The sequence below is a fragment of the Panthera onca genome, chromosome E1 (assembly GCF_046562875.1).
Source record: "Panthera onca isolate mPanOnc1 chromosome E1, mPanOnc1 haplotype 2, whole genome shotgun sequence".
Classification (NCBI taxonomy): Eukaryota; Metazoa; Chordata; class Mammalia; order Carnivora; family Felidae; genus Panthera; species Panthera onca.
This window is the reverse complement of record NC_138352.1, coordinates 8,680,989-8,704,280: the sequence shown is the minus strand read 5'-3', so window position 1 is coordinate 8,704,280 and position 23,292 is coordinate 8,680,989. Positions and strand designations below refer to the sequence as shown.

Genomic DNA, 23,292 nt, shown 5'->3' with positions numbered 1-23,292 from the left:
AGGACAAGGCCGGCAGAGATCCGGGCCTTCCTGGTGGAGGGGGCAGGGAGGTGCCAGCAGCAGCCAGGGAGGCAATTAAGGAGCTAATAAAAAGCTGAACCATTTCAGCAGGCTTTTAAAAAGAGGTATCATAAAAAGTAGCTTCCACCTTCTCCTGGAGCCTGTTCCCCAGCTCAGCTGTGGATGGGAGCGGAAAGTAAAGGAGAAAAATGATAAAAGGCGGAGCAGGGGCACACGCAGGAGCTCTTAACGCTTATTCACGTACAAGAACAGGGAGACGACTCCCAGGAAACGCTGGTCAGGTGGCACGCTGAGGGGCCACCCGGCTAGGCAGGCTGGTGCTATGTGAGGGTGACCCTAGGCAACAGTCTGTGAAAGAGCCCAACGATGCTGTGTGACCTTGGACGAGTTCCTTACCCTCTCTGAGCCTCGCCTTCCTGCTCCGAGAATGGGAATGGCTTGGCGACTCCAGTCCTTCCCTGCCTGTGTCACAGGGAGTATCGCAGAGATGAAACCACCTCATTGCTTTGTAAATTAAAAATGCTCGGCGTCCTTGTGATCCTTTCCCTGGTGGAGACTCTGTCTCTGCTCTGTGGTCACAAGGGGCAGGATGGGGAGGGAGGGAGGAGCAGAGTGGAGTTCCTTGCCCCCACCCCACCCCCATTCCGCACCCCCTTCCTTGCAGCCACCAGCAGAGGACAAGATCAACGGCATCCTGCTGGGCTTCCGGATCCGGTACCGGGAGCTGCTCTACGAGGGGCTGAGGGGCTTCACACTTCGGGGCATCAACAACCCAGGGGCCAAGTGGGCGGAACTTACCTGTGAGTGGCATCCACAGGGGTCAGGGGACACACGGGCGGGCACACTCCCCTCCCTGCCCTGAAGCTCACAGCTTCCTGGACTCAACTGTGACCCGAACCCTGCCGCCCTCTCCTGTGTGTGCCTCTCCTCCCACCCCACCCTCGTCCCTTTCCTCACGGTGGACTTATTAAGCACCTTTTGCATGCCCTCAGACCCTGGGGGCACACATCAGTCAACAAGATAGAGGTCCCTGCCCTCTCCGAGTTTGCAGAGCCGGTGCTCAAGAAATAGACTCCGCAATAAATGTCTTAGATGGTCAGCAAGACAGCCTGGGAGCACGTATTCCAGGGGAACCAGCGCTCACCCCAAGAAGCAGCAGTGTGGCCCCCTCTGTTTCCTCGGGGAGGTCACTCTTCTGTCCTGGGGTCCTCAGCATCCAGCCTGCCTCTGGTGGCGGGAAAGGAAAGGGCCAGGAGCCTGGTGTGAATCCCAGGGAGACTCACAAGCCTGGGAACTCTTGCCCTTTGGGTTAGGAAGGTGACTTTGGTCGCAGGAGGGCGATGGCTGGCCATGGAGGACCAGAAGCAGGGGTGCCGGTTAAAGGCTAATGTCATCACAGAGGGAAGGCAGGAGTCTGCGGCCGAGGCGGCCGGCTCGGGATGGCATTGAGGGCAAGGATGGGAGATAATGTGCCATGGGCAGCTCTGTGACCGGCTCACAGCAGGGCAGGGGAGCGGGCAGGAGAGAGACGAGTCTGGGGGCGGGACTTGGGTCCCCAGGCAGGTGGGTGAGGAATGGAGCATGTAAGGCGTTCTCCCATTATTCTCTTAAACCTTTTGTGCCTTGTCTTCTAGCGAGTGTTAGCAGACAACGAAATGATCGAACATGTAGCAAAGGAATATTTATTAGAAAAACTCGGAAGTAGCTGATCCAACGGCTGGCGCTGTTTTCTTAACATTTTTGCAGACATGTGCTTGTGGTTGTGATTTTTAGATGCCTGAGGATGATACAGTCATATTTCCTGGTCGTAAAATGGTTTCTGGTTCATAGGAGGAAACTGACAACACCGCTCTCTCACGGTGGTTCTGCGGTCCCGCCTTAGACAAGGGAGCGAGTTGGGTCGGAGGGTCCCCCAGAGCTGCCCCGAGGGGTGCTGGGCTCCAAGGGGCTCGCGGTGTCCCGTGTCCCCTGGCCTCGTGCACACCCTCTCTCACACCTGTCTGGGGCCCCTAACCCACCATCAGGAACCCAGAGACCCCTGGTCTCTGTGCACGTGCGCTGCCTGGCCCCCTCCCCATCCCGCCCCTCTAATCGGGCTCTCTGTGGAGCCGGCCGTGTGTACTAACCTCCTCTGTCTGCTGTCTCCCTCTGGCCCCCTCCGCCTCCCACCCCGTAGCCATGTACTCCATGCGGAACCTGAGCCGGCCCAGCCTCACACAGTACGAGCTGGACAGTAAGTCTCCCTGCATGGCGGCTCCAGAACGGGGCCCACGCCTCCCACAGGGACGGGGAGCGGGGCCTCTGGGGAGGACACCTGCCCACCGGCTGAATGGTGTGCCCGCCTCAGGCTCCTTGAAGAATAGGACCCCCCCCCCCCCCCGAGCACATGTGACTTTCCGGAAACACACAAAAGCTAGAGGGTTACCAGGGAGGCGTCCTCCATCGGGTGCAGAAGGACAGAGGGAACGGCTCTGGTCTTGTGCGCCGTGGGGGGACCAGCGGGGTGACAGGAGGTCCGTGGGGGGAGCGCTCGGTCTGCTGCTTGGGTGTCCACATCACTACCACCCGCCTCGGCCTGTGGACGGCACTTCCCTGCACAGCTCTGTGTTTCAGGCTGACCCCCACCTCCAGAGCGAGCAGAACCCCCACTTTCCCCCCGGGGACCTGGGAATGTTCCTTACTCTCCTTCTCAAAATTTTTTAATGTGCTCGTTTCGGCAGCACGTATAGTAAAAATTTTTTTAGCATTTATTTATTTTTAAGAGAGAGAGAGCGCAGAGGCACATGAGCGAGGAAGGGGCAGAGAGAGGGGGCGGGGTGCAGAGAATCCGAAGCAGGCTCCAGGCCCTGAGCCGTCAGCACAGAGTCTGACGCAAGGCTTAAACTCAACGAACCGTGAGCCGAAGTCAGACGCTCAACCCACCGAGCTAACCCCTCTCGCTCTCCTTCTGAAGTGCACGGTTCTCCCGTCAAAGGCCCAGAGCTTGGGCAGGGGAGCCCCGTGCTCCGTGTGAGGCAAAGCGTGAGACTATGTTGTCCTTACCCTTCCTTCATCAGCCAATGGCTTCATGGCCAGTTGACTTAGGGTGACCCCCCCACCCACATTCCAGGCAAGAGGCAGAACTCCCCTCCCCCACCAACCCGAAGCAGGGGGCCCAGGGACAGCAGTGGGAGAACCTTGTGGCCTCACCCCCAGCAGGGGTGGCACATCCCAGCCTGGGTGTCGGGGCCCACTCTCCCGCAGCTACCCCTGTCTCCCAGCTTCCGTCCAGGCGTCTCCCCCCAGGACCCCCAAACTTAGCAAAAACACAGTGTTTCTTAGCCCAGAATTCACATCCGATAGATAAGCCCCTTCCCTGAGGGCTGAGCCCCTTGTGTGAAGAGCTGTTTGATGGGGACTGGGCAGCTGGGAACTTCAAGCATCTGCCGTGGTGGGGGAAGGGGTGACCCGTGACCCGGTGTGCCCAGGACAGACAGGAAAGGGGGTGGCCCAGTGTGCCAGGGAGAACAGTTTGGTTCACACCAGTTGTCCCTGCATGAATATTAAGTGTCTCTTTCAGTCTCTAAAGTATCTGGTGTGCGCACCGTTGGCCGAGAAGCCAACCATAGACCTGTGTCCCGACTCCCGGGGGGGGAGGCACGGCGTCCCCTGGCCACCCCACCCCTTGCCTTTTCCTTCCCGAACCCTCAGGCAGGAACTAGAATCACAGGTACGTCTTCACAGCCTCCAGCCTCCAGGCCGTCCCCCGCAGGGATGGTGACTTCTCCGTGTTTCTCCCCTCCCCCACCCCGCAGACCTGAACAAACACCGGCGATACGAGATACGGATGAGTGTGTACAACGCCGTGGGTGAGGGGCCCTCGAGCCCCCCCCAGGAAGTCTTTGTCGGGGAAGCAGGTGAGCCCCACCTGCCCTTCCAGCCCCAGGAGTCCAGCTAGAGGAGATACGGGATTCCGGGGCCCCAGAACACCCCGACTCACCTCCTGCTCCTCTCTGAAGCCCACTTGTGCCACTCACTCACGACCTCTCACGCCCTCCAGTGCCCACGGCAGCGCCCCGCAACGTGGCTGTCCACGGCGCCACGGCCACGCAGCTGGACGTGACATGGGAGCCACCGCCGCTGGAGAGCCAGAATGGAGACATCCAGGGTTACAAGGTACGGGCTCCAGAGGGGCAGAGGGCCAGCTCGGGGGTGGGAGTGACCCACGGGTGGTAGGGGGGAGAGGTCACCAAGTATACACCTGCTCTCTCGGCCGTTCGCACCTGACCCACTGAAATGGTGTGCAGCCGATGCAGAATTACGGGCATGCTCTCCAGCATCCTTGGGGCGGGCCCAGCTCAGATTCAGGACGTTTCGGGCCCTGCTTCGGTTTGCATCCTCTCCCGGCAACACCCCCCGCCCCAGTCCACCAACTCCCAATGCCGGCATAAGACCCCCTCAAAGTGGGTCTTTGGCCAACCCGAATTACGGTATTGATTTGGCCAATTAGTAGAAGACCGATGGGCTAAGATGCAGAAATCGCTGCTTAAAATTATCTCTAGATCTCCGTGGAGGTCATGTGTTACAACAGAATTCAATTCGTGTCCGGTATTCAGCGGAGCCCTTTAGAACTCCTTTATCCTCCTGAACGCCCGGTGAAGCTGGCAGATTATAAATGTTTGAGCCCATTGTACAGATGAGGAAACCGAGACCCGGGTTAGATGGTCCGGCCAGATCACACAAAAAGCAGGTAGCAGACAGTCAGGCTGCCGGAGAGCCTGTGAGGGGTGGAGAGGGAGGGGGCGCTGAACACAACCGCCCAAGGAGGTGGTGGACAAAATAATAATAACGTGTCTTCTTGGTCGGGGTCCTTGGCCTCGTCGGAGGCCTGCGTCCTGTACCAGCATCCTGCGCCTCTCTGCTTCCAGCTGGTGGTTTGTTAGTCCAGAGAGAAGCCCGGCGCAGCCGTGGGGTGGGCAGGTGTGAGACCCCCAAGGGGCCTCGTGGGTTACTTGGCAGAAACCGAGTTCCCACAAAGGGAAGGGGCTCGCCCGGGTCACTAGCTTGTTCATGTAGGTGGCCCCGGTTTAAGACAGGAGCCCGTGTAGGAGTCTCTTTCCATGTGCGGGGGAGGAGGCGGGAAGGAGGAGGAAACGCGTCTTGCTAATGAAGCCCAAAGATGGATGACAGGCCTCCAGCCTGCGAGGAGGGCCAGCTGGGAAAGCTAAATATTGCCGCCCCAGCGTATGCCTCCCACAGGAAGTGGGAGGAGCCGGGGCGGGGCCTGCTGCATTTAGTAGCCCCCAGACTGCCGAGGCGTGGAAGTCTCCAGTTAATGTGCAGACGCAGGAAATGTGAGGATGCACAGACAGACATCATTTATCACACGGCAGATGTCTGCGTGCTCCGGAAAACATTGCCGCTGTGGACATTAACTGGGGACGCTGAGTAACTGCATCCCAGACGCGTATTAACATCCACATGAATTAACACCAATGTTAAGGATGTATTGACATCACCAGCCAGTGAGCACAGCTCAGATGAACTTCGCTGGGTCAGACTAAACCCGGGCAAGTGTGTCCATTCGGCTACGGTCTTGCAGTGACACGTGTTTATTGAGCTGCTGTTTTGTGCCCAGCGGGGTTCTCAGTCTGGGAGTGAAGCAGTGATCGGAGAGGCAACCCGAGCTTAAATTTTAGGGGAAGAAGGCCAACGGTGCGCAAAACAAGTAACACCTGCCGATGGTGGTAAATGAAGCAGGTGGAGGGGGTAGAGAGCGCAAGCCAGGGGGAGGTTTGGAATTTTTAGTAGGGTCATTGGGAAAGGATTTAAGGAGAAGCTGCCGCTTGAGCCAAAATGAAGAACAGGGTGAGAATCACATGTTCTTCCGGGGGAAAAACATTCCAGAAAGAGGGAAAGAAGAGCAAAGGTCCTGGGGTCCGTGGGTGCTTGGCATTTACAAAGCGTCCCGTGTGTCCCGGAGCGCGTGAAGGGCGGCGTGATGGGAGATAGGTCCCAGCAGTGAGCTGGGCGGCGTCACCCAGAGCCCTCAAGGGCTCTGGCTGTCGCTCGGAATGAGAAGACAGACGTGGAGGGTTTGGGGCAAACGACGGACATGACTGACTTGGGTTTTTTAAAGGCTGTGGTGGGTGCTGTGCTGGGAGGAATCTGAGATGGGGAAAGCAGGAAACCGCCAAGAGAAGGCTGAGTAATCTCAGTGAGGCGCGGCGGTGGTGTAGCCCAGGTGGGAGCAGCAGCGAGAGGCGTTTGCTCTCCGGGCTCCATTCGAACGTGGAACTGGCAGAATTTGCTGAACTGAATGTGGAGTGAGGAGAGGAGAAGCGACAAGAATTTATAAGCAATTGGTTGATGGAGCTCCAGTCACAGAGCAGGCAAAGGGGGTGGAGGGAGGAAGAGGCTGGAGTCAGGTCCAGACGTCTACTGGGCATCCAAGGGGAGGCGCCAAATGGAGCTGGACATACACGTCTGGAGTCTAGGAGGGTCTAAGCTGGAGATGTGGAGGCCTCAGTATATGGAGGATACCGAACGCCCTGAGATTACGTGTAGGTAGAAAACACAAGAAGACTGAAAACGGAGACCTGGGACCAAAAAAAAAAAAAAAGTGACTGAAATCTCAGAACCGACATAAAGAACACGCTTCCTGAAGGAGGAATCTGATGTGCCAAATGCTCCTGAGAGCTCAAGCAAGTGAAATCTAGAAAGTGAGTGTGCAGGGATTGTCAGGTTACAGCCCATGAGCTCCCTCTGGCCCCCAACTTGTTTTTGTCAATAAAGTTTTATTGGGACACGGCCACACACTCATTTGTTTATACATTGCCCTTGGCTGCTTTTGAGTTACAACCGAGATGTGTGGCCTGCAAAACCTAAAGATATTTATTACCTGGCCTTTGACAGAACGCTTGCCGAACCCTGGACGATTGCATTAACCGACAAGAGTTGGGGGCAGGGGATGCCTGCCTGGAGGGCTTCCAGAGAGAATGAGCGGAGGCAGCGACTACAGATAGAGATCCCTTATAAGGAGTTTGGCTTTAAAGGGAAAATGGAGCAGGAACTAGAAACAGTCAACAGATGGGGGTGGGGGGGGTGGAGATGGAAGAAATGACAACTCGTGTGTGTGCTAATTGTGGTCCCGGAAAGAGGGGAAACGTGATTCCAGGAAGAGCAGAAGCTGTGGTAGGGTGTAGTCCTAGAGGAGGCGAGAGGGGCTGGGATTTCATGCTGGAACATAAGGTATTCTGGAAAGGAGGGGGCAGTGCCGCCATGGGGGCCGAGGCAGACAGAGGGTATGGACACAGGGGCTGGAGGAGGTACAGGTGGTACCAGGAGCTTGCACAAATCTCGCCCGATGGCTTCCCGGTGAAGGGGCCTCGGCTAGGAGTCAGGAGGGGCGGGGAGATGGGGGAGGGATGAGTGAAACCTGGATTTGGAGATGGGAGATGCGCGGCGAGTGGACCAGGGCCGGTGGCCAGCCCGCCCGGGGCGAGGCTGTGCTCCTGAACCGAAAGGGTGAATTCCCTCCGGCAGCAGCCCGGCTGTGGCGTGTGGCTGTGAACCTGATTTGCCAGAGGCATGCCGTTGGCCCGTTGGATGTGATGAAACCACAAGGGCAGGGCACTGAAATCGCAGATACAAGGGGGGCGATTGTGAGAATTCACTCCTACACCCGCTCCTGCCTGCAGGAGGTGTTTATTCATTAGCAGGTATCTATGGAGCCAGTGTGCCCACAGGTACGACTCTAGGTGCTTGGGACACAAGGGAGCCCAATCCACCAAGACGTCAGCCCTCTGCGGAGTGTGCGTTCTAGCAGGCACCCGGCTACCTGTTGGCGTGCACTACGACTCGGCCGCGTGCGCCTCAGGGGCCCGGGGTCAGCGCTCAGCCCTTGGTGCCATCCATGGAAGTGCCAGCCGGTGGTCGGCTGGCAAAGGTCCGCTGGATTCGCTGTGCACGCACCAGAGAAACCCACTGAGGGTGCCTCGCTTCTGTATGTGTGGTGGCCCTGGGTCCTGGACCCCGGTCCTCCCCACCCACCCAAGAACAAGACTCCAGCACTGGCCCCTGTCTGCCGCACCCTCCTTTTCTCTCCATGGGCAGGGCTATAAAGGCATTCTGAAACCCGTTTCTTCCTTAGAGTGCCTTTTCCCGACCTCACGTATCCCTCCAGCTGTGAGCCATTTCTCTGGTTGGTCCCTTCATAGGAGAAATCCTCAAAAAGAATCTTCTAGACCCTGCCACCTCCAGTCACTGTCCTCCCGGGGTCTCTTGAACCCGCCCTAAGTTGGCTCTCACCCCCACTGTCCCAAGCGGGTTCTCACGCCCAACCCCACTGCCCCACGTGGGTTCTCACCCTCCACCCCCACCACCCCACTAAAGCCCTTGCTGTCTAGGTCCCGACAATCCCTGTGTTCACGGGAAGTCAGATGCAGGCCTCACCCTACCTGGCTTCGCACCTGCATTTGACACGGCAGACCTCTCCCTCCTCTGAGAAATGCTTTCTTCTCTCCACTTCCCTCCCTGGCTGTTCCAGCTTCTCCCGGCCCCAACCCCTGCCCATCGAGGCCCCGAGATCACCCTGTGACTGTCTCTGCATCCAATGTCTCCGTGTGCACTCAGCAGGTACCACGTATGTGCTGATAACACCCGGATCTCTGCCGTCCGCTGTGGCCTTTCCCCCCGCAGCCCGGATTCAGCAAGCTCTGCGTGCACTGTTGTATCCCTGTCGCCGGGACTGGGCAGGGTGAACAAAATGAGTGCATGAAGGACCACGGCAACTCTCTCTCTGATGTCTACTCATGTCAGAGGAATCTTTTTTTCTTAAGTGGGCCAGGTTAGATACAAGCAAGGATTTCAGGGTAGCAAGATGTCCTAAGTGCCAGGTGCAGACCCTGGTGTTAGCTTCTTCCTCCAGGCACCTTGAGAAATAGTCAGTCGCGTGCAGAAACCCGCTTGGGCAGCAGGTGGCGCCAAATACTCGCTGACTGTCGGGGGGTGGGGGGGCTTGCAGCTTCCCCCCCCCCATCCTCCCCCCCCACCACCAGGCTCAGTTCAGAATGCAGAGCTTCACTGCCCCTGAGCGCTAGCCCCCGCTGAACAGGAAGTCATTGGAAGCAACGTGGAGCACAGCAGGTAGACAGAAGCCTTCAGCGGGGCCGGGCAGTGTCTCTGCTCTTCCCTCCTTATCACCTCTGCTCGTCCTCACATTGGTCCTGGGAAGTGGGGTGTCTTTAGCCCCCCTGTCCAGCCGACAAAACTCCGGCTCAGGGGAGTCACCTGGTGAAGTCACACTGTGCTCGAGCCTCTGCAGTGGGTGCAAACTGTCCCGCTCAGGTGAATCTCCAGGGGCCTTGTCCACCTGCAGGTGCCTGGCAGCAGGTCCAAGGGTGGGCCCGACCCTCTGCATCTCTAACCGGCTCCCAGGTGGTGCCGGCCCGCTGGTCCTTAACACAGTACGGCTGGGGTGGAGTCTGCCTACCCTGCCCTTAACCTCCCGTCTCAGGTTCCTGCGGAAGAGCATTGGCTTATTCCAACAGTAACTGTATTCTGAGGGCTGATGTGCCGTGCTAAGCCCGCAGGCCCTGCGGCGAACAGATACGTGGAGTCTGTGCTCTCCTGGGGTTTCATCTAGCAGAGACTGAAGTATTAGCTGTGAAAAGGAAGGTTCCGGAAGGGTCTCTAAAACAGCTCTTAAGTGCTTCTGTACTGACTGGATGACTCACACCCGCTGTCCGGGGTGTGTGGATGGTGTGGACGAAAGGGGCAGGAGGAGAGGCGAATGTGTCCACCTCACTCCCACGACTGGCTGTGCCCACAGATTTATTTCTGGGAAGCTCAAGCTCAACGGCGCAATGTCACCGAGCGGGTGAAGACGCTTTTCCTGGCCGAGAATGGCGTAAAGCTCAAGAATCTGACCGGCTACACTGCCTACATGGTCAGCGTGGCGGCCTTCAACGCTGCGGGAGATGGGCCTCGGAGTACCCCCACCCGGGGCCAGACCCAGCAAGCAGGTAGGGGAGAGGGGCCAGAGAGGAGGGGCGCGGGGGGGAGAGCCCACCTGGAGACGGCCTCCAGCGTGTGAGAGCACAGTCCAAGAAGAGAGGCCTGGGTGAGAGTGCTCAGAAGAGAGAGGCTGTCCCCAAAGAGCCTTGGAGGGAGCCCCCCGATGTCCCCTGCCCTCCCCACATCTTGTAGCCTGCCAGCCCATCTCTGCCTCATGCCATGTTCTTATATGGCCCCGGCTTCGTTCGTGCTACACGTATTTCTTGGGCATTTTCTGCGGCCCCGCGCTATGCTAGGTGCTTCCCGACAGTGAAGGACACCGACGAGATCCTCACCCTAAGGAGTAAGACAGATCATAAACACGTATCTAGATGATTGGCCTCGGGTGGCACTGAGCATGAGCGGCAGAAGGACGGGGACAGAGGCGGACAGGTGGCCTTGAACCGGTCTGCCTGCAGAGGCTTCTGAGGGCTGACATCAGGGCTGAGAGTTGAGGGAGAAGGGACCAGCGTGGGAAGCTCTGGAGGAGGGGTTCCGGGCACAGGAAACAACAGGTGCAAAGGCCCAGGAGGCTGGAGGGATTAGAGGAACTGAAAGCCAGGTGGCATGAGAGAAAATGGCCCGTACAGGATGGTGGGGGGAGGGGGCACGCTTAGAAGGAAGCCTGGGATGGATTCTAAGTGCGCTGGGGGGGTCATTGGTGGGTTTAAGCCGTTGGGCAATAGGATCTGGTTTATGTTTTTAAAAGATCATCCTGACTGCTGTGCAGAAGACAGAGTGATGGAGGGGAGGGGAGGGCGTCAGGGAGGCCAGTTAGGAGGCTGGACGGTGGGACAGGGCTGAGAAGACGGGGATGGTGAGAACCCTGCTGCCTGCACGTGCAGTGCTGGGCCTATACACAGTGTCCAAAGGCAGGTCTCGGGTCCAGAAGCCCCAGGGCGGGCGGGGCTGGTGCTACCCCCCTTTCACAGTGAGGAGGGGTGGCCTGGGAAGTGATGCTTCTTGCCCAGGAACCCCTGGCTGGTCTGTGGGGAAGCAGAGGCTCGAGGCCAGGCCGGGTGAGCTGTCCTGGGCTGTCTTCATTGCTTGGCAGCCTCCTTTCCCTGTCCTTAACCTCTCTCCTTGTGGATTTGAGTACAAGCCTTTTGTCCTGCGTGCTCCGCAACCCCGTCCCGCCCGCCTTGAAGCATCTTTCCCAACCTGCTGCTTCCTGTGCTATAAATCACTTCTCTCTTTTTTTTTTTTTAATATTTATTTTATTTTTGACAGAGAGAGACAGAGCATGAGCAGGGAGAGGCAGAGAGAGAGGGAGACACAGAATCCGAAGCAGGCTCCAGGCTCCGAGCCGTCAGCACAGAGCCCGACGCGGGGCTCCCACTCACGAGCTACGACATCATGACCTGAGCCGAAGTCGGATGCTCAACCGACTGAGCCACCCAGGCACCCCAATCACCTCTCTCTTAAAGAGGGAGCCAGGGGTGCCTGGGTGGCTCAGTGGGTTGAGCGTTCCACTTCGGCTCAGGTCATGATCTCGCGGTCTGTGAGTTCGAGCCCCGCGTCAGGCTCTGTGCTGACGGCTCAGAGCCTGGAGCCTGCTTCGGTCTCTGTGTCTCCCTCTCTCTCTCTGCCCCTCCCCTGCTCATGCTCTGTCTCTCTCTCTCTTAAAAGTAAATGAACATTTTTAAAAAATTAAAAAAGAGAGAGAGCGCCAGACCGTGGAGTCAGTTCTTAAGTATTATCTTCTTTGAGGACAAGCTGTGGCTCCAAAGAAACCCTTTTCCTCCACTGGCTCCCAAGGGTCTGGTGTGTGCATGTGCCTGCTTGTCCAGACCACTCTCTGTCAGTGTCATGGGCCGGATGTGAGCCCCTGAGAGCCTGGAAGCTTCCGTCAGCAGGACAAAGTGTTCTGACCCATGTCCCTCTTGCCTAGGGGAGGCAGGAAAGGCCCCCTGAGCTGGCCTTCCTCCTTCAAAGACTGCTGGCTGGGGCTGCCTCCCGGAGCTGTTGGAGCTGGAGCGGAAGCAGGGTCCAGATTAGCTTAGGCTCGGTGGGGGGCGGCACCGGACAATAATAGCCTGGTCATCCCGCCTGGAGCCAGCTCTGCGCTTCCTTCCCTTCCTCTGTCCTCCCCATCAGAGTCCCCCACAGGCCCCCCCACTCCGTGTTTTCGGGGTCTTTCCAGGCTTCTCAGGCCAAGAAGGCATCTCTTCCGGATGGTTGACTTTCTGCTTCTGACAGTGTGGTCTCTCGGTGACAAGCCCTGGGGCTCCAGGGACGGGAGAAAGGCCACGCGTGGCTGCAGTGCCGGCATCTTCTTGTTCAGTGCCCACCTCATGCTCGGAGGCCCAGACGGCCCCTGCCTTCTCCACCAGGGAAGGGGAAGCGCAAGCCCTAGGAAGCCAGGACATCACCTGGCCCCACAGCGACCCTGGAGGTGCAGCACAGCCATGTTCTGAGCTCCCAGCCAGGGTCCGGGGCCACTTAGCAGGAAGAAACGGAGTTCTCCAACTTTACGGAAAAGAAAGTACTTTTTCTTCCCAGTTCTCAGACTCTGGTATTGGAAAGCGAGTGCTAGCAACGTCAGTGGGGGAGAGGAGGGGGTACCGATGACCTCTGATGACCCCCCGCCCTCTCTCTCTTCCCGGGGCCCAGACCCAATCACCCCTGCTAGTTCCTCAGAGCCTAGCAGGGTTTTGAACGTCTGTGGGAGGAGGAAGCAAACCACTTGCTGTCTGTCTGCAGCCCCCAGTGCTCCCAGCTCGGTCAAGTTCAGCGAGCTGACCACAACCTCAGTGAACGTGTCCTGGGAGGCCCCACAGTTCCCCAACGGCATCCTGGAGGGCTACCGGCTGGTGTATGAGCCCTGCACCCCGGTGGATGGTGAGTGGGGACCCTCCCAGCGTGGCTCCCTCAACCTTCCCTTTGCAAGGGCTTGGGGTTACTGCACAGAGTTGGGTGTGGTGAGCATCTCCTCAGCTTATAAAGGCAGAAACTGGGACCAGACAAGGGAAAGGGCATTTCCTGTGCAGCAAGTCGGGGGCAGAGACGGGCAGCAACCTAGGAGTCCCGAGTCCCAGGGAGAATTTGCGTCTCCTTCCCCGTCCGTGGACAGAAGTGGGGAGGAAAGGGAGGGCCCCCTGCGAGAGATACAGGGTCCCACGGTGGCCAGGCAGCTGTCAGGCCTGGGAAGATGAGGGAGGCCCTGACGGTCCCTCTTGTGCCTGCTCCCCCCCAGAAATTTAGGATGTCAACCTTACTCGGGATAGATCTTTGCCCCACATGGGGTCAGCAACCCGTTTGAGAATCTGGTAAAATCCTTGGGGCCTCTCCTCGGAAAGCACGAGTTTGGGGGGGTCGCTGCACCCCTGTTCCCTTGTGAACCTCAGATCAAGAACCGTGCTGTGCAAGTGTCTTCCCCTCACCCTGACCCCTGTTCACCTAGCTGTCCTTAGAGCCCCACCCCTTCCTCCAGGCCCTGGTGGGGACCCTGCCCCCCTCCCAGACTCCCAGTCTGGGCCGTGCTAATCCTGACTGTGGACAAGAGACACTTGCCAGCTTTCTACCCCCACGCTGACGTGAGTGAGCCCGGATATCACCGCCATCTACTTAGAGAGGCAGGAAGGAGGTTGCCCCTGGTTGCCTGGGTCCGTTCCAGAGCCCAGCGAGGACTCGGGGGTGTGGCTGGCCTACCAGGTGGTGGCCTGGTGGCCGGAGGTGACCGCCTCTGGGGTCACCTCGCTCTCACCTTTCCCTGTCTACAGAGCGGGGCCAGAACAAGGGGCGGAGCCCTGGGAGGACCACAGTGGCCAGCAGTTCTGGGTCAGCCAAGGGAACAATGACCCTCAGTCTTCCTGGCAGTCCCTGCCCCCCAGCAGCTAGTTCCTTCTGCAGAGCCGCCCTGTGTGCTGGGACACGGAGCAGGGCTGGGCCCCAGGAGGAGATGTGGTCAGGTGCAGGACCCGGGAAAGGGGCCATCTCTCCCTCGGACAGGAAGGAGAGGACAGAGGTCATGGGGACAAGATGCGGGCGGACGGGACAGGCTCTCAGCACAGTGGCCTCTGCCTGGCCCACCCGGGGGGCTCAGTGTGAGCACAGGCCTTCCGGTACCTTAGTCTGGCATCATCTGGCCACATGGCCAAACCGGGACTGGGTTGAGGTGTGTCCCCTCCAACTCTGGACTCCGGTGGTGTCTTTCCAGAAGCACTTTCTGAAAGGTGATCCTTGGGATTAAAGTTCTGGGCAGGTCGACGTGGGGGAGAAAACACAGCATAGGATCCATCTGGAATACGTTTCAGTTAAACAGGATGGGGCGGGGGGGGGGGGGTCGTTTCCCAGCAGATGCCAAAGGACCCTGTGCCTGGTCAGTGGACAGATTGCACACAGCTCTTCTCCCCTGAGGCCACCACCTGCCCCCCTGCTGTCCCCACATGCTGTGCTTCCCTCCCAGGTGTCAGTAAGATTGTGACAGTGGACGTGAAGGGGAACAGCCCTCTGTGGCTGAAGGTGAAGGACCTGGCAGAGGGGATGACCTACAGGTTCCGCATCAGAGCCAAGACCTTCACCTATGGGCCGGAGATCGAAGCCAACGTCACCACGGGCCCCGGAGAAGGTAGGGGAGCATGGGGCGGACGAGGGGGGTGCTGCCCCCCACACAGCATTCAGCCCCCCAAGTCAGAAGCGGCTGTCCGGAGCCGGGCTAGATCCCAGGAGATGCAGAGACGAGGGAGATGGGGTCTAGTGGGGACAGCAGACACGTGACAGAGCCATGATCCTAGAGCGTATGGGGGTGGGGCCTAGCGGAGAAGAAGGGGGTGGTGAGGGAGACGTTTAAGGGAGGGGATTGAGAAAGACTTCGTGGGGCAATTCGGACAGACACAAGGAAATACCAAGCAGTGTTTGTCGTATTCTCAAGGCAGCTATGGCAGAGGAGAAGGGAAGGGGTTGCGTGTCCAGGTGTGAGGGACGGTGGGCCTGAGCCGTGGACACATATGTCAGAGGCCCCCAGGGTGCCTGCAGTAAGTCACATTCCTGGGCCCGGGAAATCAGAACCTCTGAGCATTCACCCCAGGAACCTGCACAGGAACCAGAGCTGAGGGTGGCTCTTTGCCCAGCGCTGTGAGGGGCACTGTGCCTGGAGGGGGGGGTTCCAGGCCATGGGCACGGGGGCCTGTCCTTCCTAGACAGAGGTGACAGAGGCTGGCATGGTTAGGGGAAGAAAGGAGCAAGGCAGTTGTAGGCCAGGCTGAGCACTGTGCCTGGGAGGGGTGGGGTGGGGTGGGGAGGGGAGAGCAGAGGGGCTCCTTTTAAGTTTGTGACACCTCCTGAGGTTCCTTGGGCTGGGGGAATTTTTCAGGGCACCTGCTGTGGTTGAGTCTGGTTCTCCAAGATTCTTGTCCCCCATGCGAGATGTCCCCTCCTGAACACAAAAGCCACTGCCCAGCCTCTGCTCCTTCCTTCCCTGAGAAAGTGCACAGCCCGTCTCAAACTTTCCCTGAAATCCCCCCTCCTTTTGCTCCTCCCCCTTCCTCCCTCTGTGTTCCCCTTCTCCCCGCCCCCGCTCCCTGCCCAGCTCAGCCTGGGAACCTCTGGGAGGCAAGCTGGGCCTGGAGGTGGATTCCTGCCCTCGCCTCTCACCTGGCAGGCAGGCGTGTCCTCTCGTGCTGGGTTGGCCTGGCCCCTCTTCATTTTCTCTTTGTGGGCACTTGTGGTTCCCCGCCTCTTGTTCTGCAGAGAAGCCGGCTGGCTCCTGCCCGTCTTTGGAACAAGGCCTGCGGGCGGCCGGAAGCCACCCCCTCTGCCCTTCACCTGCCCCCGTCCCCTCTTGTGCCATCTCTTCACCTGAGCCAACTTCCCTGGGAAACAAAAGCAGGAAGAGAACTGGCAGGGACAAAGGGAGGCGGAGCAGCGGGGACAGGAGAGGGCTGGAGGACACACTGTTCTAACCTAAGGCTCCCAGGCAGGGGTGGGGAGGGGGAAGCAGGAAGTTTGGAGGAGGCGTGGGGGTCCCTCTGAAGCCGAGCTGAGCTGCGCCCGGCGAGTGTGGGCGAGGAAGGGTCCACAGGGACAGGACATGCCTCCAGGCATCCTTTTCCCTCCAGGCCAGGCAGTGGCTGGAAGTGCTGGAAGCTTCTAGTACAAGAGGTTAAGGACAGCTCTCCTTCTCTCAGCCTTGAGTTCTGTCCTGTGCAGAATGAGAACTCGGGGTCCTGAGAGCCCCACCCCACCTTTCACAGCCCCCCTTGGGCTGTGTCCCACACCCCCTGACCCCTCAGCCGCCTTTGCCCTGTGCTGTGGGCAGGACGCACGTCGCGGGGGAAGAAGGAAGGAAGGGAGGGAGGGAGGGAGGAAGGAAAGGAAGGAAAGGAAGGAAAGGAAGGAAAGGAAGGAAGGAAGGAAGGAAGGAAGTGAGGCCCTCTGAGGTCAAGGGCTGGGCCATGGGCTGCGCCCCTGGCCTGCTGTCCAGATCCCTCGGGTCTGGAGGATCTTCAGTCCGGAGCTGGACTCCAGGCTTCTTCTCTGTGGGCATCCGCAGGAGACACTCGGCCAAGCGGTCACCCACCCGCTCACTAACCAACTTGCTCCCCCTGCCCCACAAGTGCGTAGGAAGCACCAACTGTGTCCCCAGCTCTGGGGAGACAAGGCTCCGGGTCTCGTGAGGAACAGACATGGAGGGGACAGCACACAAGGTCAGGGCTCCGGGGACAGTGAGAGCCCAGGGGACTGGCCTGAACGGCAGGGCACCCTCAGAGAGGACAGGCTCGGGACCCTCGATAGGTAGGATTGGCTCACTATTCTTACTTCAGAAGTAAAGTCTCTCCTGCTTCGACCCCTGGGGCCGGTGCCCAGGTGGCTGGCGTGACAGGCTGCCATCCTGATGTACCTGCCACCCCAGGACAGCCAGCAACAGAGCCCACTTCTTCCTCCTCCAGCGGTCCCAGCCTCTGCTGTGGCCTGGCCTGGGTGCAAATGCTCCGGGGCGGGGGGGATTTCAGGCAGGAAGTAGGGAGGACATTGCCATGATAGGCAAGGAGACGAGACGTCAGGAAGCCCTTCAGCCCCCAAAACCCAACCCTCATTTGCCAAAGGCCTGCTACATCGTCACACTCGCCTCTGCTGTCCCCCCAGGACACATCCCTTCAAGCCTTACATTCCAAAAGGGCCTTACAGATGAGGAAACTGAGGCACCAGAGGGCTATGTGAATTGACCCATGTCCCCCATGTAATGAGCTCTGGGGCTGGAACAAGGAGCCCAGTTCTCCTGACTCTGCTCCAGGGATCTTTCTGGCATTACCCTATATGCCTCTCCTGCCCTAGAAATCAGAACGTGGGGGTGTGGGTGACCCGGAGAACGTAGTTGCGTTGGGCAGGCCCGGCCTGCCTCCTTGGGCACTTGCAGGGTTTCTCGAGACTCCGCCCGGCTTGGTTTCGCTGCCCAGCCCCGCCTGCTAGAGCACAGGGAGGAGGGGCTGGGTGCCACGCCTCCTCCTGCTCACCCTATGCTGTTTGCAGGTGCCCCGGGGCCACCTGGAGTGCCCATCATCGTGCGGTACAGCTCCGCCATCGCCATCCACTGGTCCAGCGGAGACCCCGGCAAAGGGCCCATCACCCGCTACGTCATAGAGGCCAGGCCATCAGGTACACCCTGCCTCCCTCCGGAGCAGATCCCAGGCCTCGCTTTCTCCTCCTCCCAGAACCCCTCCCCCTGGCGCACGTGCGTCCTCCTGAGAAGACGCTTGGGCTGCTCCAGGTGAAGCTAGAGGTGGCCTGGGGCGAGTGGGAAACGGAGACTTGCGCGCTTAAGTCGGGGACACCCAGGGGCCCCCTGGAGAACAGCACTTAGGGCCAGGTAAGGACCGACTCAAGAAGCCAGAGGAGCAAAGCATCTGGTCCCCTCCCCCGCCTCGGTGAAACGCCAAGTCTTACATGAGACCCTGCTGACCAGTAGCGTGTACGGAGGCCGGCTGTCCCCCGGGGGCCCTGGCTGCCTCCTTAAGGTCTGTCTCTGCCATCCTGACTATCTCAGCAACTCCTGTAACCGCACCGACCCCTCCTGTCAAGCCTGAAACCAAATCACAAGAACTTCCAGAGCCATCAGGAGACCAGCGACGGAGAAGTCGCTCCAGGGGTCTGTTCTCAGCACTCTTGTTTTACAGTCACCGAGACACCTGCTTTTCCCGGCTCCCGTTACCCACCGGAGCCCTCGGCTGCCGCCAGCTCTGTCCGTTGCTAGGTTTCCGCTAATCGCAGGTGCCAGTGCCAGCGAAGAGCTGGAGGCTTGTTCGGGGTCCGCGGATTAGCCGGTTGAAGTTCAGAAAGGAAAACACGACTGTGCGGCTCCAGCATGAATAGCAAGTAATCATCGTCACGGGAGGCAGTCAGGCATATCGGGGCTAATACTTCTAATGGGAGCATCGCAACATCCCAGTGACAAACTTAATCCCGCGGGTAGCTGAGCGCTAATCATCTCAATGGCAAATAGTTAATGCCAGCACCTCCTCATTGCCCTAATCTTGTGCTAATAATTGCAGTGGCACAGAGCTATCACATCTAAGCAACTCAGATCCAACGTGTAGCTGGAAGATGTGTGCGAGGTTGGCTGTCTCCCCACCCCAGATGGTCCCTCCCCTGCCCTCCAGTGCCGGCTGCTGAGTTGGCCAGGAATAAGCCGTGTGCTTCTCCCGACCAGGCCCGTGCCTATGTTTTCCATCCAAGTTAGCCAGCCGGCATGCCAGGCTATGGAATGTTGGCTCCAGACTTCCGCCCTGCTCATTTTCCAACGTTCCCTGGGTGGTCCAGCGTGGGACCCGGTGTTTCAGGGTTGGGGGTTGTGACTTGGTGCACACAGGTGGGATCAAGGCGGGAGCCCTGAAGGGTCGGGACTGGGAGCCAAACCCAGGAGCTCTGACAGAGGTCGAAGGCTGCGAGGAAAGAGTGCGGGTGGAGGGCAAGGGGAAAGCCCTGCCTCCCCCTGTGGCTGCCGGAGAGCATCCCCCACCTCTGCACCCCTACCTCCCCACACGTCCTCCTGATCTCCAGGGTGGAATTGCGCCACATTGCTGGACAGAATCAGCTGACCGTGCCTGCTTTCTGCAAAACCAGAACAGCCAGGCACCGCAAAGCAGGGAGGGACGCACTCAAGGTGTCTGGCCCGTAGGACCCGCCGTGCGCATCAGCCGACTCCCAGGGCTGGAGGCCCTGTTGCCCGGCCCCACCGTTTGTTTCTGTGCAGAGTGGAACGAGGTGGGTCACACAGCAGGTGGGAGGCCCCCAGCCTCTGCGGGGCAGTGGGGTCCCGGACGAGCCCAACCAGCCAGCACTGAATCAGCTGCGGGTCTCTAACGGCAGCATCCGGGATACCCGGAGGGTGTTCAGTGCCCAGAGGAGTCCGACAGCCCTAGGCCGAAACACCGGCTCTGCCACTTACGGCAGCCTGACCTTGGGAAGATGGGTTCCGCTCTCTCCCAGCCTCGGTTGCTTCATCTGTAACCTGGGGACGATGGTTCTTCCTTCTCCCCGCCATTGCCATGGGTCTGAAAAGTAAAGCCCTTAGAACCACGATGCTTGACGGATGAGGAATAAATGTCGCTGCCGCATTGGTATCACCATCGTCATAATCGTCACTGTGACTGGTATTGAAGGTGAACGAGAGAATTCAAGGTCATGGGAGGAGAGGGGACTTGCACCCTGATACTCGGATCTCAAGGCATGCAGTACTGAAATTGGGGCCCCTGACGCTATGGAAAGGTCGGGGAAGAAGGTTTGTGCTCAGTTATCCAGCCAGCTCTTAGAGGATGCGGGTGCTGGGCACTGGGCTGCAGAGACAAATCAGGTGTGGTCCTTGCCCTGGAGGGACTGCTTAGCCTTAGCAGGAGAGAGCCACCGTGTGTGTGTGAGGCAGACGCCCAGAACAAATAAGGAAGATGGAAAATGAGGCCACGCTCAGGACCCCAAGCCTTTGTGAGGACAGCAGAACGCAGACGGGGCCTCACGGCTGCCTCTGAGTTGGAGGGATCTGGACGGGTAGGACCGGAAGGCAGCTTCGGAAAGTGCCAGCACATCCTTGGTCCACAGTTCAGCGGCGACGATGGGGGTGACGGTACCTCCACTAGAGTTCCTGACGTGGGTGGATCTGTAACACGTTTGGTGAAGGAAAGATACTCCGTCAGCCCCTGCAAGGGCCAAGCTGGAAGTAGGGGGTAGCCTATGGACCCGACAGGCGGCTCTTCCCAGAGGAGCTCAGAACCGGCGAGGAGGAACGGCGCCTCACTGAGGGGTCAGGCCGCAGCTGGGAGGCTCTTGCGAGCAGGAGGCAGGTGGGAGCTCGTCCAGGGCTGCCAGGCCACAGAATGGAGGACCTGGGAGCTCAACCCGCCACAGACCCCTGGACCCTGTGAAAAGGGTGGTCGGACAGTCTGGTCACCAAGTCAGCCCTGTCCCGGCACAGGCAGGACTCGCCGACTCTCCGGGTGCCGTTCCAGCCACGTCGGCCCTGCGTGGAGCCTCTGGCCGGGGCCCCTTCCCAGCCTGCCCGTCAGTGTGCCTACACTTCTCCTGGGCGGGCAGCACGCTCACTGCTCCTTTTGAATGCGGTGGAAATGAATTAGGTCCCAAGGGGGCAAGACCCAGAGAGCCACGGACAAAGGGGCAGGTCCGAAAAGAAAGTCAGGAGCTCAAAGGGTGGGGTGGTTGGAAACAACATGGGTAGAGAACAGGTGGAGAGCCCCTCGAAGCTTCTCTGGGCTCTCTCTCAGATCTCTTCTCCTCGGCAAGGAGGCAGCCTAGGATGGGTCCCATCCGTCGCCGCAAGTTGACCAAAGCCTCACGGGCAAGCCCCACCCCTCCTCCAGCTCTTTTAAGAAGTCTCTTCTTTTTGTCTGATGCCACTACTGTGTATATTTTGAATAGGAAGTTGGGGGGCAGGGGTCAGTGGGAGTCAGAAAAATAGAGGCCCGGTTAAGGAAAGGAGGGTACACCCACGTGATAAAAGCTTAGGCAGCCACTTAAAATCACTTTGACCAATACTTTTTAGTGACACGGAAAATGGGTAAGTTGAATTATTCTGCACAAGGGCTAAGATGCTGAGTCTCTTCCTGTGGCTGGGGGTATTGGGTTGCTTGTGACAATATTTTCTGCGTACCACACATCTTTTTAATGTTTTACGGATATTTTAATAAAGGGAAAAAAGGGTCAGAGACTCCAAAAAGGCATCTTTGTCAAAACATCTGCTGGGATTGTGTTGAGGGGACAGACCAGACAGGTTCTGCTCTCAGGGGAACAGGTGGGATGGGAGGGGCTCTCCCTCATAGGGCGCCTCCCTCCCGATGTTCTTGCAGACGAGGGGCTATGGGACATCCTCATCAAAGACATCCCCAAGGAGGTGACCTCCTACACGTTCAGCATGGACATCCTGAAGCCGGGCGTGAGCTATGACTTCCGGGTCATCGCCGTCAACGACTACGGCTTCGGCACCCCCAGCAGCCCCTCCCAGTCTGTGCCAGGTACTGCCTGTGGGGCAGGGTGAGGGCACCCCATGGAATAGCCTTGTGGCAGAGACTGGTGCTGGGCAAAGAAGACAGAGGCAGGCAGCATAACACCAGCAGCATTGGGGTGGGAGCTAAAAGGCATTGTCTTCTCAATTCTCCAAGGCAGGGAGCCTGGGCCAGGGCCTGAGTTAGTTTTGAGATCCACAGGAAGCTGGGGCGGTGCATCTTTGGGGTTCCTTTACAAAGATTCCAGAAGCCCTGGGCAGGAGGCTCAGTGGGGCTTGTGGACAAATCAGTGGACCCAAGATGAGAGCTTCTGTGAGCTCATCACCCAGGAGATTCACCCAGGCCATAAACTGTGTGTTTCCATGGAAGCCGCCCCCAAAAACAGAGTCAGCAGCCCGGGGAGCAGTGCCCAGAGCTGGGGGGATAGGACTCCTATCCCTCCCCCTTTTCCTCTCATCTTCCCATCCAACATGTCTCAGAGGACTCACATGCCAAAACCCATGACCCCAAATCCAGTCACTAACCAAGTTTTAATATCAGGGCCCCTTCTGTCAAGGCAGAAATATAGCTCAGAATTTTCATCCACTGGGTGAGTCTCAGAAACCCGGCTGCCTCCCTCCTCCCACATACATTCTTCCTTGTCGGGTTGATAGAACCAGATCATGGGAAATAGTAGAGTGAGCCCCTCATCAGGCAGCCCCCGGATCAGAAGTGGCTGGGTACAAAAAGCATGGTAGTGAGAGGGGCCCCCGGGTGGCTCAGTCGGTTAAGCGTCCCACTTCAGCTCAGGGCATGATCTCGTGGCTCGTGAGTTCGAGCCCCGCATCGGGCTCTGTGCTGACAGCTCAGCCTGGAGCCTGCTCCGGATTCTGTGTCTCCCTCTCTCTCTCTGACCCTCCCCCACTCATGCGCACATGCTCGCTCTCTCTCTCTCTCAAAAATAAATAAACATAAAAAAAAGAAAAAGGCATGATACTGGGGGCTTTGAAAGAAGCAGAGCCCTGGCTGGAGGAAGCATTCTAAAGACCCACTCACGTCCACCTTCCTGGTTCTCCCCCACTTTCTGCCACCAGAGAAAGATTGAGCCCTGCCCCCAGGGAGAAGCTCTCACAGGCCTACCACAGGCCAGACAGCTACTTTTCCAATACAAAGCTGGGTCTGCCTGCCAAGGTAGCCCTTAGGCCGTGGGTGGCAAGAGCCGGGGCGGGGGGAAAGGAAAAGAAAAAAGGAAAACTAGCAAGTGTATGGCCATTTCTCCCTCCTGTGTCCTCAGCAGACAACACTAATCAATCCCAGCACTCTCTCCCAGTGAGTCCAGAAGCAACTACATGGCTGCTTCCCCTCCTGTGTCCTCAGCAGACATCACTAATCAATACCAACACGAGCACTCTCTCCCAGTGAGTCCAGAAGCACCTCAGAACTAAAAGCATCCTTTGACCAACAACAGAAGAGAGCAGGCGCCTGAGCTAAAACTGTCCCCCAGTCAGTGACCCGTGTCTTAGGGTCTCCCCCATGGAGACGGCATGCACCCGGCCTACTGAGAGCCAGGTGGTGGGGTCCCGGCTGGAGCGGGAGGTTTGGAGGCAGGAGGGGGCTGAGCACCCTGGACTTAACCCCCCCACCCGTGTCCCAGCTCAGAAAGCCAACCCGTTCTACGAGGAGTGGTGGTTCCTGGTGGTCATTGCCCTCGTCGGCCTCATCTTCATCCTGCTGCTGGTATTCGTGCTCATCATCCGGGGCCAGAGCAAGAAGTATGCCAAGAAGACCGACTCGGGTGAGCTGGCAC

At 58.6% G+C, this 23,292-nt stretch overlaps 1 protein-coding gene across 2 annotated transcripts in view; it reads left to right on the top strand.

Annotated features, from left to right (window-relative positions):
• The window catches only part of SDK2 (sidekick cell adhesion molecule 2), a 264,926-nt gene that overhangs the window by 224,481 nt on the left and 17,153 nt on the right, over window positions 1–23,292 (top strand). Inside the window, exons 33-42 of one of the 2 annotated variants that reach the window (XM_078438220.2) lie at window positions 686–821; window positions 2,198–2,254; window positions 3,816–3,917; window positions 4,061–4,176; window positions 9,833–10,025; window positions 12,760–12,897; window positions 14,465–14,626; window positions 17,527–17,652; window positions 21,351–21,515; window positions 23,140–23,280. In XM_078438220.2, coding sequence (XP_078294346.1) covers window positions 686–821; window positions 2,198–2,254; window positions 3,816–3,917; window positions 4,061–4,176; window positions 9,833–10,025; window positions 12,760–12,897; window positions 14,465–14,626; window positions 17,527–17,652; window positions 21,351–21,515; window positions 23,140–23,280 — 1,336 coding nt within the window. The remainder of the gene's footprint in view (window positions 1–685; window positions 822–2,197; window positions 2,255–3,815; window positions 3,918–4,060; window positions 4,177–9,832; window positions 10,026–12,759; window positions 12,898–14,464; window positions 14,627–17,526; window positions 17,653–21,350; window positions 21,516–23,139; window positions 23,281–23,292) is intronic. The other variant, XM_078438221.2, reaches the window with a different exon arrangement.